The sequence below is a fragment of the Rattus rattus genome, chromosome 4, assembly GCF_011064425.1.
Source record: "Rattus rattus isolate New Zealand chromosome 4, Rrattus_CSIRO_v1, whole genome shotgun sequence".
Classification (NCBI taxonomy): Eukaryota; Metazoa; Chordata; class Mammalia; order Rodentia; family Muridae; genus Rattus; species Rattus rattus.
Window position 1 is genome coordinate 159426900 of NC_046157.1, and position 16300 is coordinate 159443199.

Consider the following 16300-nt stretch of genomic DNA (forward strand, 5'->3'; position numbering starts at 1 on the left):
CTGGATCAGAGACAAGTGGAGAGGAGTTCGGGGAAGAGTTCCCCGGGGCCCCACATCAATGTTTGCTTCACTGAAAGTGCTCCAGAGGTGGGAAGCCCCTCAGCCCTGCAAGTTCACAGTCATTCAACACCGAGGCGCCTCCCCAAGGTTAGCTGCTGCATCCTTGTCTCTGCAGAGCATACGTGTAGACAGACAGACAGAGCATACAGACAGGAGAGCCCTCCACACCTGCTGCCAAGCAGGGCAGGGTCCCCTGAGAGGGTCACATGCTTCCCACCAGGTCGGTCACCCAAGAGCAGATCTGCCTCCTGCACTCACATTGTCACTCTAGCCCTGTTTCCGTTTGTACCACGTAGGTAGCAACAGGATTAAACGAGCTCACATATATAGCGCTAAGCAATTGCCTGGCTTGTGGGGAGCAGCCGGCATGTCGTCCTAGCTTTTGGGACTGCATGCTTCTTCTGTTTCCAGCCTCTGGGGGACTTTGAGTTTCTTCCAGGAGCTTCTCCAAGGCCAGAGTGACCTTGGTGACATCCCGGCCTGCTTAGAGCTCAAAACAGGACTCAATTCTCACTTGTCCGTGATGCTCACTCTGTTGGCAAAGACCAGCCAGTGCATTGACTTCTGAAACCCAGGAAGAGGGGACAAAGCATTTGCCTTCCTCAGGGGGCCCACACAGACAGTACAAGGAGGGAAGCCAATGATTCGTTGACACAGCGTGTAGAGATGAGGAAGGGGTTCCTTCTTTGATGGAGCTTCTTCGGCCATTGGCTTCATCACGTTTGCAATCACTTAAGGCTTCTTGGGAAGGGGCCTAGGATTGAGGCCTGAGAGTAGCAGGACACTTCACTGTTGTGGTGCCCTGGGCCAAGTGCTGTAGGTGACGCGCACCCGAGTCCCTATGCCTGTGTCATCTAGGCGTGCAGGACCAGTCATAACTCGCCTGTGAGCCCCGCTCCAGCCTCATCTAGTCCTTGAGATGTTGCTGGGAATGCTCACAATCAGTTCTCAGAACCGGTAGCTCCTTTCGTCCAGAGCACCACCCCAGGGCCTCTGTTTGGAGAACTCTGCTCCCTTTGGGACCACCTTCTAGGGCAGCTCATTCTTGGCTAACCAGACCTGAAAAGGCCCCTCTCCCGAGTGCCTGCATTCCGTGTGCAAGTGGCACTGTTTTGTGTCTGTTCAGTGCTCTCAGGCACTTGCAGGAAGAGCAGTTAATACTCTGCCTCTGGAATGTCTCCCTTCTGATATGCTTGGGCTCCTGGCAGGGATTTTCCCATAACAGTGCTGGGGTAGACGGAAACTGGATGCAACCTAAGCTTCCATTACCAGAGACAAAGCCATCATGGCCCTGCGTTTGCTCACTCTGCAGCCGTCAAAGATTGAGATGAGGCTGCATGATATGTGTGGGCAGACGTCCAAAAGCAAGCAAGCAAAACAATACGTGTGAACTTGGTTTTAAATACAGAATACAGCCAAGATCGTTACGATCGAAATTATTAGCAATAGTGACGTCAAAGGACTCATTTTATATTTTTAGAGTGTCGTGGTAGAATTGGTGTGCTTTGTTTTTATAAGGAGAAAAGATGAAGTGCCTAAAGAAAAAAACAAAACCACAATAAACCTTTTCCTACTCGCTGTGTTTATATGTCTGCCTCCCCAGCGAGACTCCAAGGCAGAGTGGGCGTGTTATCGTTGTAATTACAGCGCCCAGTGTGTAATGGCTCTCAATAAACGTTCTGCATGAATGACGAATGGAGTGAAACACTGCTTGGACTTGGGAGAGGCCATAAAGGAGATGACACTGGTGACAGATGTTCCAAGATGAATGGGGAATCACCTTGTAATCAAGGAAGGGAGGCGTTCTAGTCATGGGAACTGCTAGCGAAGGCTCCAAGACATGCCAGGCCAGGAGTCCTGGAGGCTGGGGACGACTCGGGAGTGTGTAAGCAGGCAGGGCTGGAGCCATAGCTGGTAAAGCAAGCCAAGACGCAAGTGTGCAGAGCTAGGGACAGGGCCACGCTCCTCCCCCTCCGTCATGAGGTAGCTGAGTCTTGAGATCAGATGGTCCCTGGATGTAACCCCCAGGCTGAGAGGACATCTGTAGACTGGCCTTCCAGGTCCAACCCAAGTCTCTCTCAAACTTTTTTGGGTGTATGTGAGAGGAGGCTGAGTTGTCGGGAAACACGTGGCTGGCCCAGTGCAGCCGGGCTGGGATAGCACAGCTGCAGGGGCTGGAGAGCCCTCAGAGGTGTTTGTCCAGGTCTGACCTAGGACAGATGCACTAGGAGAGGTTCCCACAGGTGCGTGGGGAGGAATATCGGTTGTCAAGCATTGTGACAGTGGGACCAGGGACAATATAATGACACACAACTCTAGAACTCCAGCGCTCGTGACTACTTTATTGGGAAACTTTGGAAGACCAGTAGGCAGTGTGCATTGAGGAGGAGAGCTGAGATTTTCTTTTCCATCAAGAAAGCCCCTCCCCCAAGTGGGAGTGGTTTGAGGAGAGAAAGTGGTAAACTGGGCTTTGGTGTGAAGTCCACGGTAACTTCAGGTACAGTAGAGACATGCATGGATTTGGTAGATATGGTGCTGACTGCAAGTGATCCTCCAGTCATGGCCACATGGAGGCTATAAAAATAGGTCTGTCTTGGACGTCTGTGTGTCTTGCTTTAAGGATGGATCGTGAAGCAATTCTTCCATGCCTTTACCAATGTCTGGATCATAGCTGTCCTCATAGCCCCTGGGGATAGGGGTGGACCCAGATTCCACATGCCAGGTGAACTTCCCATAGGAAGAAAGGAGGAAGAAATAAGATTTGTGGGCACCCAGGAGCACAGAGGATGGGAGCCACCATCCCAGGTACATGTCGAGTCAGCAGGAGAATAGATCTTAGTGGTAACTGGACTATGGGGAAGACTTGTATGTAAGTCCTCAGAGAAGTTGGGTCATCAGAAGTCCAAGAGAATGCTGGAGAAAAGTGCTATTTTGCTGGACAAGAGCTGTTTGGATTTTCGAAATTTCATTTTTATTTTTTGTTAGTTATGTATATGGATATGTCTGGGTTAGGAGTCTGTAACTATGACTGCGGGAGCCCAAAGAAGTAAGAGTTATCAGATGTCTCTGGATTTAGAGTAGCTTTGAGCCTCTTGGTGTGGGTGCTGGGAATTGAACTTAGATCCATCTGGAAGAACAGTGTGTGCTCTGACCTCTAAGTCATCTCTAGACATCCCTAGCAAGTCCCTTCTTCCAACATATGGGTCCTACAGATGGAACTCAGGTTGTCAAATCTGGCACCAGGCTATCTGGCCAGCCCTCAGTAGAAACGCTTAAAGGATCAGATTCATCCTGTTGGACTGATTGCACTGCGATAGGACAAAATTGGACCCGGTAGGAGGAGCTCTGAGAGCCAAGTCTCGATTGCAGGTGCCCAGGCAGGTGAGACCATAGCTTAGGGTCAGGTAAAAACATTCTTGTTTACTTTGTAGCCTCTGAGAGAGGTCAGCATGTGTTCATGTCAGGGGGAAATTGTCCAGGAAATGCAGAAATAAAAAGCAAGATGACTGAGAAGATAGGACATGGGGTTAGGGTCAAGGGCTGGTTCTAGAACCCAGAGGGAGGATGGTCAGGGGTGGGCTATAAGAACCCAGAGGCAAGCTGGACTTTTGTGGTGCCGGAGATGAAAGGTTCCTGGTTGAAGAGATGGCAAATGTCTCCCTCTCCTGTTGTCCTAATTAGGAATGGTGGGGAGAGGAGACTTGGTGCTGGGTCAGACCTCTTCCAGTGCTTTATCTTCACACACCAACACCCTGGAGGGAGGCGTTTATGTCCCGTTTTGGTTGGAGTGTATGTGTGTGTGCGCGGGGGTGCATGTGTGAGCGCGCCTGTGCGTGTACGTATTTGACTTGAGAAGAAATCTCCCATAGTGTGGGCTGACCTTGAACTTTTAATCTTCCTGCTATCACTGCCCCAGTGCTGGGAAAAACAAGGCATTTGCCAACAGACCCAACAATTTTCCCACACAGAAGATAAGGATGTTGAAGCTTGCACAGTGTTTCTTTGGTAAACATTTAGCAACAAACTATCATCTTGTAATCCTAGCATTCAGGAGGCAGAGATAGGAAGTTTAAGAGTTCAAGGCCCAGATCCACAACATACAGAGTTCAGCAGCTGTCTGGACTACAGGAGGCCCTGTGGTATAAACATCAAGTTTTTTTTTTTTTAAGTTTTACTTTATTTATATGAGTACACCGTCACTGTCTTCAGATCTGTACACCAGAAGAGAGCATCAGATCCCATTACAGATGATTGTAAGCTACCATGTGGTTGTTGGGAATTGAACTCAGGACCTCTGGAAGAGCAGTCAGCTGTCTCACCAGCCCCTCAAGTTTGTTTTAAGTTCTATAAATAACATACTTTACATCCTTCGACATGTCATACTCCACATAGCTATTGACTAACAGAGATAGATCCACAGAGAAGGTGCCCCCACCCCCCACCCCCGCCCTGGACTCGCATCTGTTGCCAGATTGTGGTTGCAATGGACAGAAGAAAATAGTTTCTAGGACTAGAGAGATGGCTCAGTGGTTAAGAGCATTGGTTGTTCTTCCAGAGGACCTGAGTTTGATTGCCAGCACCCACATGGCTGTTTACAACTGTCTGTAACTCCAGGTCCAGGGCTTCCAAAGTCCAAACATGCACATGGAGCACAGACTCACGTAAAGGCAAAAATACCTAAACACATTAAAATAGAATTTAAAAAAAATTAGATCCAGTATGATATTAGTTCCTAGTTTGAGATAATTCATAAAGAAAAAAGTGAAAGAATGAATCCTGAAACCTCAGGCTGGGTGTGACAGTGCATGCCTGTAATCCCAACCCTTAAGGAAGCTGAGGCAGGGGGTTTACAGCACGTTTGAGGTTGGCTTGGGCTTCCTAGCAAGTAACAGGACTCAAGGGGGCTGAGTATTACAGCTGTGAGGAGAAAGATCCCCGGATGGTCAGGGAGCCAAGGAGTACCACAAAGTCACACCATACAAGAAACCTCCCGCAAGAGATTTGCTAGGAGACAAAGAGGGTGTCTCAGGCGAGAAGCAACAGGGAAATGAGCAAGACACAGGCTTAATATAGGGTTTCTTGGGGAGGAGTTTTTCAGGGTGGAAATTTCTAGGGTGGGGATTGGTAAGATTTCAAGTCCTGAACCTGGGCAAGCCCAGGGATTGGTGGGTTTTTGAGCTCAGGGATTAGTGGGTTGGAGCTTGGGGATTGATGGGTTTTTTGAGCTCAGGGATTCGTAAATTTTCAAACTGGGAAAGAGGGTAGCTTAAGAGATAACCCAGTGGCGCTTGCCTAGGAAGCGTAAGGCCCTGGGTTGGTTCCCAACTCCAAAAAAAAAAAAAAAAAAAAAAAAAAAAAAAAAAAAACTTGAAAAAGAGATAACCCAGTGGTTGAAGTGTTTGCTGCAGGAAGGCCAGAGTTTAGATGGCCAGAACCCTTTGTGAAGCAGGACATGTTAATCTCAGTTCTCTTGTGGCAAGAAGGGTGGATTGAAGCAGTTCCTGGAAACTAGGAGACCAGCTAGCCTGGATACAGAAACACGAGTAAGAGAGCGACTTTGTCCCAAACAAGGTGAAGACTAACACTTGAGGTTTTCCTCTGACATCTACACACAAGCAAGCAGGCACCATCAACAAAGAGAGAGACGGGGAGGAAAAGCTTCAGCTTCATTGCTTGACATTCTGAGCAATTTCTTGTTGAGGATTTTAAGTTCCAGGAGGTCATCCTCTCACTGTCTCGGGACATTTCATGACGCAAAGGCCACAGACAATTTAAAGTTTCACCTGCATTGTTAACATTTTCCCAGCCCATTATGACAAGATGGTGTAGACACAGACAGTGAAGGCCAACTGTTGGCTGTTTTCCATGATGTAAACATTCACACAGAGATTGAGTTCAAGCTCTCAGTGGAACGTGGATGCAGGTGGAACCAGGAAGCTGTTCACAGTCAAATAAAAAACACCACCCAGCATTCCCACTCTGGAGACACAGCCCGAGCAGATCCTAGTAGTATGTAATATGATGGCCCTTCAGTACTCAACCCTTTTCCCGTTGGTATGATTGATTGTAGATTCGTTCAATCTAAGATTTTGTAATGACTAATTTTATAAATGGGTCACAGACATGCTAGGAATCAAGTTGGTTTTTGAGCAGTCACAAGTCAGTTGCTTGTAGGTCCAACATACCTTGAGGTAGTGGAAAGACTGCATCTGTTTTCTTCCAATTGAAGGAGGCCGAGATGGGATGGATGGGTGACCATTGTGAGGAGAGAGATAAGAAAGAAATCCAATGAAGACCCAGCTCTGGCCAGGAATCCCAAGTCCCAGTGGTTGTAGCCACTCTCTTTATAAGAGGTTTTTATTGTTTTTATGTATAAGAATCTTTTACCTGCCTACATGTATGTGCACCACATGCCTACAGAGGCCAGAAGAAGGTGTCCAGAGTCCTTGGAACTGGAGGTTCAGATGGTTTTGGGCTGTCATATAGACTCTGGGAACTGAACCTTGGTCCTCTGTAACTGCTCTTGATCACTAAGCTTCCTCTCTACATTGAAGAGATTCTTTTTTAAGTGTGTCCTCAGCTTGGAAGCATGCATTCTAAATTGTGGCAGTGAAGGTGGACCTTGGTGAGGCGGGTGGGCAGATGTGATGGTGTGCCAGGCAAAAGTGCAGCTGGGGAATGAGGGTGTAGTTGGCCCTTTGTGTATATGAAGGGATTGGTTCTAGACCTCACAATATAAAGTGGTGTTTAGGGTTGTAGACATAGTGTACTTGACAAAGCACTTATCTTGCAAGCATGGGGACCCAAGTTCAAACCCCTGACCCCACTTGAAAAAAAAAAAAAAAAGCCAGACATGGTGGCATATCTGGATCCTTGGGGCTCCCTAGCCAGCCAGCTAGCCAGCCAGCCAGCCAGCCAGCCAGCCAGCCAGCCAGCCTACTTACTTAGCAAGCTCCAGGCTAAAGCAAGGTGAGCACACGAGGAACTACAGTCAAGGGTCTTCTAGTCTCTGCATGCAGGTGTACACATATGCATGCTCACGTATACACACATGAAGTGACTTATGTTTACATAAACCTATGTACATTCCCCCCAATAGATTGATAATCAGTGTTGTGAAAACATAGACAATAATAAATAAAGATTATAAATAACAGACAATAAAAACAAGTAACAAAAGACAGTGAGCAGATGCACAAAGGGTCATGCATGTTCACTTTCTGAAGACACTGAATTTGAGAACAAAATCAGATGAGAATCACAGCTACCAGTTGCTCTAGCTCCATGGGCACCCAGACACATGCACACTCATCATTTTAAAATAAATAATTAGAAATTAAAAAGAAGTTTAATTAATTAATTAAAACACTTTTGAAATAGAATTTTATATATGCAGCCCAGGTTGGCCTTAAGTCTGTAATCTTCCTGCCTTTGTGTCCAGACAAAATTGAGTTAAAAAGAAATTTATTTAATTAAAAAGAAATTTATACCCATTTTCTGATTCCCAGGTTTGAATTCATGGCCTTGTGCATGCTAAGCACACAGGTAGCCACTGGATTCTACCTCATCTCCCCCAAATAATGCTTAAACATAGCATCGAGTGATATTAAACCCTGGGTGGGGTGTGAGGACAAGTGCAGCCACCATGGAAACAGCATGTTAGGTAAGAGGAATGGATGTCTTCTCTGAAGGAGTCGAGTGACGGGAAATATAGGAACAATAGGGAACTGTCAACAGAAGGTTCTGAGAACAGCTGGTCCCAGTGGAACAGGCTTTTAAGCTTAGCCACTTGGGAAGCTGAGGCAGCAGGGTCACAAGTTGCCAGCCCAACCCTGTCTCAAAAAGTTGAGAGGTCTGAGGATACTAGATGAGGGGAGATGGTCTTTTCTAAAAGGCTCAGTTCCAAAATAGACTGCCAAGATAGGAGATAGATTAGATAGATAGATAGATAGATAGATAGATAGATAGATAGATAGATAGACAGACAGACAGACAGATAAGTAACTAGATAAATAGATTGGAAAGAAATAAAACACACACACAAAGGTAATGTAAAGGACAGTTGGCTAGCTATTTTAAGTAGAAGAATTTAAAATCTCTCCTTTATACCCTCTATTAAAATAGATGAGGGACTGGAGAGAGGGCTTGGTGGTTAAGAGCACTGGCTGCTTTTGAAGAGGATCTGGGTTCACGTCCCAGCACCTCATGGTGGCTCACAAACATCTGTGACTCCAGTTCCAGGGGTACAGTGACATCTCCTGACCTCCATAGAAGCCACACACGTGGTGCATATAACATACATGCAGGCAAAGCACTCATACACATAAAATGAGATTCAAAATATAAAATAAAGGAGCGTGTGTCTGTGTGTCTGTCTGTGTGTGTATGAATATGCGCACCAACCAAATAAAGTCAGGTATATCTCACACCTGTCAAACCAATGTTTATGAGGTGAGGCAGGAGGGTCAAAAATTGAAGGCCAGTTTGGGCTACACAGTGAGTTTGAGGCTAGCCTGGACTACGTGAGCAAAGTACAGAAGATACACATGAAAGTATTAGAAGGGAATATAGAAAAGTGGATTTAGAGCGTTGGAGGCTTTCTTCGATGTGATATAAAAGGCAAGAGCTAATGTTGGTAAATTAAATTACGTGAAGATTTTAAGTACTTTGGAGGCCCAAAGATAGGAAGAGAAGATTTGCAGCAAGGGATTGGTGTTATGTAGAGAGCTGCAGATTGAAAGAGAAAAGCAGTTGGGACGTGAACGTGGGCAAAGGGTCCAGGTGGGTAACTCACCGAGGAGGAACTGAGACGACGACAATATGTTTTTGTCTACAGATTGGCAAGAAAGGGAGACTAATCATGATAAGCTTCAGCCAAGGTGCGTATGAGTGTTTCTGGTCCAGGACGGTGTGGGTGTAAATCGGATGGAACAGCTGTGGTCAAGGGCTGTCTCATGCCTTCATTAAAGTCACCTACACGCTCAGGGAGCCACTGAGAGACGGTACCACATGTATAAACCATGAAAAAAAAAATCAGTTCTAGGAGAGAGGATTTTGAAATAGTTTTATCTGATAAGGGATGAGATAAGTTATGATTATTATTAAGATGTGTCTCATGTGTCCCAGGCTCTCTTCAAACTGGCTATGCAGCCGAGGATGGTCACACACTTGTGTTGCAGTAAATCTTCAACCCCAATAAGCCCATGCAAAGAACACACAACTCAGTTATAATGTTTATAAGCTGCCCACCTAGATTGGGCAGATTCACCACTGCACTACTCTGTTCCCCAGCTATGAGATCGATCTCTTGTTACTTGTGTCTTCTCCAGGCCACATGGTTTTGTTCCTTCTTCCTCCATCTTCCTCTGTCTCTTCCTTTGTCTCCCTCCTCCTTCTCCCTCCTTCCTCTCTCTCCCTCTCTAAAACCTCCAAGAAGGTTCAAATGAAATCACCTGAGTATGGGATCCACTCCTCTTGAGGAAGCAAAATTAGCATCAAAACCCAAACACCAGAGCAATCCACAGCACACTTCTGATTCTCTGTATGTGCCTCCTGAGTTCTGGGATTACAGGGGTTCGCCACCACATCCAGCTTTATGCAGTACTGGGGGGCTAACGTGGTTTCATACATTCTGGGCAAGCACTCTCCCAACTGAGCTCTATCTTCCAGCCTGATACGGTATTATTGAAGATAAATCATTAAGTTAAATAAAAAACAGATATTATGAAATCCCTCTCACAACATGAACATAAACATGTAGTATTTGTTTTTATTTCATTGGTTTTAGAGACTGGATCTCACACACACTAGCTCCCGGTGGCCTAGAACTCTATATATCCACATTGGCCTTGAACTCAACACTCTGCAATCTGAGTGTTAGGATTGCAAGTGTGAGCTAAACTTGTAGTGCTTTTATAATATATGGTGCCAAATCAAACCAAAATGTAATATTCGGTAGTAAATTTAGAAAGACTCACTGAGAGAGACGCTTCAATTTTATTTTTTTGTGGTTACTGATGGTTGAACCCAGGACCTCACACACACCAGGTAAATCCTCAGAGACTGAATTACATTTCAGCCTAGAACTAAAATGTTGAGGGAAACACAAAATCAGCACTGGGGAAACACACACACATACACACACACACACACACACACACACACACACACACACACACACAACCAAAAGACCTGATGCACTGGAGCTGGAGAGATGGTTCAGTGGTTAAGCATGTTATTGCCCTCCCAGAGGACCCAAGTTTACCTCCCAGCAACCACACTGGGCTGGTGAGATGACTCAGCGGTTAAGAGCACTGACTGCTCTTCCAGAGTTCAATTCCCAGCAACCACATGGCGGCTCACAACCATGTGTAATGAGATCTGATGTCCTTCCTCTTCTGGTGTGTCTGAAGAGAGTGACAGTGTACTCATATACATTAAATAAAAAAATATCTTTAAAAAATATTTCCCTTTCAGTCCATGTTAGATACAACCCCAACCAAAGACTCCCAAGGCACTTACTTTTGTTCTTCCACCTAGAATGTAGCAATATTTAAAAAAAATATTTTTATTAATTCTTCGAGAGTTTTACACAATGAATTTTAATCCTATTTGCCCCCAACCTCTCCCCTTAACTCTTCCCCAAATCTATCTCTTCCCTGCCACTCCACAACTTGCATTCTTTAAAAAAAAAAAAAAATGCCTATAGCCCCTGCTTTGTGCTGCCCATGTGTTTCTGGATGTGGGACTGGAGCATGGTTGACCTACCAGGAGTTACACACTTAAAAAAAATTGACTCTCTCCCAGAAGCCATCAACTTCCCATAGATCCTCAAGGGGGCGGGACTCACGAGCCCCTTCCTATCCCATGCTAGAATGCTGACTGGCTTGATGGCGTAAAGGTCATGGGCAAGCAACAGCACCTGCCATGCGTTTATAAGCACAGCTGGTACCACTCCTTCCACTCAGGCACTTCCTGACCTCTGTCTGGCTCTTGTAGCGTTTCCACCCACCCTTCCATGGTTGTCCCTGAGTCTTGGAGTGGGTGTGTGATGTAGGTGTCCCATTTGTGTCTTAGCACTCCAGAGTGGATTTACCTCTGCATCTTGACCACATGAGTTTCTGCATCAATTACCCTCTCTGAGGTACAAAGAACTTCTATGCTGAGGTCTGAGTACCACTCGGCCTGGTTCAAGGACTGCTCCACCAGAATACTGCTGTGAAATCACAGAGACATAAATGTGGGAAACGGTTTGGGGAAGTGGCTTCACGGTAGAGCTTGCCTACCACCAGGAGCTAGTGGTTGCACACTAGCACCCTGAAAAAAGAATCAAGAAAGAACAACTCCCCAAAATAGAAGCAGGTAGAAGCCAGCCAGGTAGAAGCCAGCCACAGATAAAGCAACGGTACCAGCGCTTAACAGCAGATTATGAACCAAAGGAAGAAGTGTCATCGGAGCCCTTTGTCTAAGGTTTGCATGGTTGCCCGCAAGGGTTTGGGGTGCCAGCATCCCCATATCTTTCCCTGACCTCACCGAGCCATCTGTTTGCTATTTCTCTGCAGGCCCAGGCCTTGGCCTGCTCCAGTAAGTTCGAAGCTGAGTTAAAAGCTGAGCAAGATGAGCGGAAACGGGAAGAGGAGGCCAGGAGGCTCCGCCAGGCAGCCTTCCGGGAGCTCAAGGCAGCTTTCAGCGCATAGTCCTGCTGACCTGACCCTTGACCACAGCTGTGCCTTACTGACACCCTGGAGGTGATGACTAGGATTTTCACATTTTAATCCTCGCAGCCTTCTGCGCAAATGACCTCCCCTTCAAGGCCTAGGCCTGTTTCTTAGTGCTTCTGGATAACCAGTGACTGCTTTCATCCTTTCCAGGGTCCTGGCCCCTTTCAAACGGTTCGCCAGCTGGTTTCCCCAGCCTTCACTCCTCTGCCGTTATCTGTAGCCGAGATTTGTTTCTTACTTGTTCCCGAGTAGTCCTATGTCAACAAGTCCTGTTTATCTATGGTTCTCAGAGGACATGTTGCACGTCATCTCGTGTAGTTTTTTTTTTCTTGTGGTCCTTGCATTATTTCCCAGTCAGCGTCTGTCTTCTTGTCATTACTCAGATTCCACTGACTTCTTTTTCACCGTCTTTCACCCTAGTATGATGGCGGGATTTGAAGGAAGACTTGTGAATTAGACCCTCTATCCCCACCCCACTCCGAAACAGGGGACTAACTTGATGCTGTCTTTGCCTGTCTCCTGGCACTTAACAATGTCTACGTTTTCGTTCCCCCTCATTCTTCATTTCACAATCCAGTCATTTTAAGTCCTTTACTGTTAAGAATGAAAGAATCGTCAGAAGTAATTAATATTAGTGAGTAGAAGGATAGCTGTCATCCGACCCCATGCAAATCAGGGTGGACCTGTGAAATTCTCAAGTGACATCCAAGGTCTTTTGAAGTCATGACCATCTTCCGGTGTCTGACATCAGCTCCAAAGAACTGAAAGAAATGTATTCTCACCCATGGGACAGATTTTTTTATCTTGTGAGTTTCTTGGGACTTCTCACAAATACCAGGGGGTTGTATTTTTTAACAAAAACAAAAACAAAAATTCTTAATGTCATATTTATTACTTCTCTTTTGTAACTGCTGTCTCTACAATAAAGAAAACATCTGCCCTTCTATCTTACAACTGTTTACTTTTAAATAAAATGAGCAAATGATCTTTGCCTTCATACCGGTGTGCCTTTGGTCTTCTTTGAATTAGGGGATGGAAGAATATGTTTTCTATGGGGTCTGTTCAGCCTTAGGCTTCTGTTGACACTGAGTCCCTGAAGTATGGGTAGAAATAGGAACAGGATGGGTAGTGTTGGAATTGTAGCTCAGTGGGTAGATCACTTACTTGCCTAGCATGCTTGAGTTCAAGCACCATACTTGCATTTTAGGACATAGATGCAGAATTCAAGCTTATGATTATCCTTTGCTATAGGGTGAGTTTGAGGCCTGGCTAGGTTACATGAAACCTTTTTTAAATTTTTAAATATTTTAAAATATATATATATTAGTTGTCTTCAGACACACCAGAAGAGGGCACCGAATCACATTACAGATGGTTGTGAGCCACCATGTGGTTGCTGGGAATTGAACTCAGGACCTCCGGAAGAGCAGTCAGTGCTCTTAACTACTGAGCTATCCCTCCAGCTCCAGACCTTGTTTTAAGAGAAGCCATTGGCTGGAAACCGGGAAAGGGAATAATAATTGGAATGTAAATAAGAAATACCCAAGTTAATAAAGATGGAGGGGAAAAAAAGCATTAAGTACACACACACACATACGCACAAAAAAAAAAAAAAAAAAAAGCCATTAATGGAACCCTAAAGAAGAGGGTGAGAAAGGATTCAAGGAGCCACAGTATGAGAAACAACCCACAGAATCAACTAAGCAAGGCTTATAGGGGCTCACAGAGTCTGAAGTGACAATCACAGACCCTCTATGGGTCTGAGCTAGGCCCTCTGCATATATCTTATGGTTGCATAGCTTGGTGTTCTTATGGGATCTCTAAGTGGTAGTTGGGGATATCTCTGACTCTTGCTTGTACATGGAACCTTTTTTCTCCTAATGGGTCACCTTGGCCAGCCTTGATTTGAGGGTTTGTGCCTAGTCTTATTGTAATGACACATTCAGGTGATAACCCTGGGAGGCCTGCTCTTTTTTGGGGGGACGGGAGAGGACAAGAGGAGAAGCAGGAGTAAGAGTGGAACTAGGGGAACTAAGAGTGAAGGCAAGGGAGATTGTGTTCAGGATATAAAGTATGTAAAGAATAAAAAGTAAAAAAAATTATGTACCTTGACCAGCATCAAAGAAAAAGAAAGGAGAGAGAGAGAGAGAGAGAGAGAGAGAGAGAGAGAGAGAGAGAGCGAGCAAATAAGCCTGGTGGTGGTGGCACCTTTAATCCCAGCACTCAAGAGGCATAGGAAGGCAGATCTTAGTGAGTTCAAAGGTAGCCTGGACTATAGAGAGATCCAGGATATCCAGGTTATAAAGAGAAACCTTGTCTGGAAAAAAGAAAGAAACAAACATTGACAAAAACAAAAGTAGGATGGGAAGGTGGGTTCCATTGACAATCACCCTAAGGCTGACCTGTTCTCCTCTTCCCTCCAATGAGGATTCTTTCAGCTGCTGGTAAAATCTACAGTTTGTTTCCTTTGCTTTTTGATCCTTGGCTTAATAATATATTGACCTTGGCATATTAACTTTAACAAGTATTTCACAGTAATGAATGAAAGAAAATGATTTGTAGTCAGGGCTGGAGGTGGAGAAGTAGATAAGATCCTGAATTTTTGTTGTTGTTGTTCAGTTTCTCTGTAAATCTTTTTTTTTTCTCTTTTTTTATTGGACATTTTCTTATTTATTTACATTTCAGATGTTATTTCCCATTCATAAACTCCCTATCCTATCCTATCCCCCTCCCCCTTCTTCTATGAGGGTGTTCCCCCACTGACCCATCCACCCACTCCTTCCCGCCTCCCCACCCTCCTAATCTCTCTAAAACATTCTATTAATAATGACCAGCAAGATGGCCCAGCAGGTACAGAGGCTTGCTACCATAGCTGACCACTTGAGTTTGATTCCCAGGTTTAACAGGTAGAGGGAGAGAACCAACTTTGGAAGGTTGTCCTCTGGACTCCATACGTATTCCTTAGCAAATGTATGTTCAGGTCTTAGCCTCACATTTTAAAAAACGTAGGGCCAGTGACGCTCAGCAGATAAAGGTGCTTGCTGCCAAACCTGATGAACCAAGTTTGATCCCCGGGTCCCACATGGTACGAGGAGAGAACCAAATCCCAAAAGTTTTTCTAGACATAACTGAGAGGAAAACATCCTGAGACAAATGCCTCTTTAAGATTGGCCTGGACAGGGCTGGAGAGATGGCTCAGTGGTTAAGAGCCCTGACTGCTCTTCCAGAGGTCCTGAGTTCAATTCCCAGCAACCACATGGTGGCTCACAACCATCTGTAAAGAGATCTGATGCCCTCTTCTGGTGTGTCTGAAGACAGCTACAGTGTACTTATATATAATAAATGAATAAAAAAAAAAAAAAAGATTGGACTGGACAAGTCTGTGGAGCACTTTCTTAATTTGTGTTTGATGTGGGAGAACTCAAGGTGCCACTCACCCCTGGGCAGGTGGTCTTGAGGTGTTTAAGAAATCAGGCTGGGGTTGGGGATTTGGCTCAGTGGAAGAGCGCTTGCCTAATAAGCGCAAGGCCCTGGGTTCGGTCCCCGGCTCCGAAAAAAAAAAAGAAAGAAAAAAGAACCGTTAAAGGCTAGGCTCACAACCAAAAATATAAGAAATCAGGGAGGGGTTGGGGATTTAGCCAGTGGTAGGGCGCTTGCCAAGCAAGGGAAAGGCCTTGGGTTCGGTCCCCAACCACAAAAAAAAAAAAAAAAAAAAGGAAAAAAAAAAAAAAAAAAAAAAAGAAATCAGGCTGAACAAGTGATGTGGAGCAAGTCAGTAAGCAGCACCCCTCCATGGCTTCTGCTTCAGTTCCTGCCGTGACTTCCCTTCATGGCAGCTTTTGGAGCTACAAACTGAAACAAACACTTGGTAGCCAAGTTGCTTTTGACCATGGCATTTTATCTCAACAATAGAAACCTTAAGACAGCGAGTTTGAGGTCTCCTGGGCTAATGGAGACACTGTTTCCAAAAAAAAGAAAAAAGAAAAAAAAATCTGAAAACAAACCGACAACAAAATAACCAAAACAAGATAAAAAACAAAAGCCAAGCAGGAAAAAAATGTCTTTTTGTACAAACAACCAAAGTAAGAGCTAAAACACTCAAGTGATACAAAATGTCCTACAAGAGTTCTTAAGGGGTTGGGGATTTAGCTCAGCGGTAGAGCGCTTGCAAGCACAAGGCCCTGGGTTTGGTCTTCAGCTCCAGAAAAAAAAAAAAAAAAAAAGAAAGAAAAAAAAAAGAGTTCTTAAGACAGATGACATGTCTTGGATCAGGTGACTCCAAAGAGCAGAGGTACCATGTCTTGGTGTCCTGTTGGTCCACACTCCATGTCTTGCAGAAGTTGTTTCCTTTCCTACTACTGTCACCTCAGGTTCCCAGCCTCCAATTCCAGGGCCAAGGCCAAACCCCAGTCCTGGTTCTTCCCTCAGGCTCTGCAGTGACCTGACTGGTTTTTCTACTCTCCTTTTGCCCACTGTTTAGCTGGGACAGTCTCTGAAATGCACATCTGTTCCTAGCATCC

The 16300-nt window shown here is 45.3% G+C and overlaps 1 protein-coding gene across 3 annotated transcripts in view; it reads left to right on the forward strand.

Moving 5' to 3' along the window:
- The window catches only part of Efhd1 (EF-hand domain family member D1), a 46579-nt gene extending 33802 nt beyond the window's left edge, over nt 1-12777 (forward strand). For 2 of the 3 annotated variants that reach the window (XM_032901553.1, XM_032901555.1), the window contains exon 4: nt 11622-12777. In XM_032901553.1, coding sequence (XP_032757444.1) covers nt 11622-11756 — 135 coding nt within the window. In that variant the 3' untranslated portion in view covers nt 11757-12777. Of the gene's footprint in view, nt 1-8896; nt 8940-11621 lie in introns of all 3 variants that reach the window. The other variant, XM_032901554.1, reaches the window with a different exon arrangement.
- Nucleotides 12778-16300: the final 3523 nt, after the last annotated feature.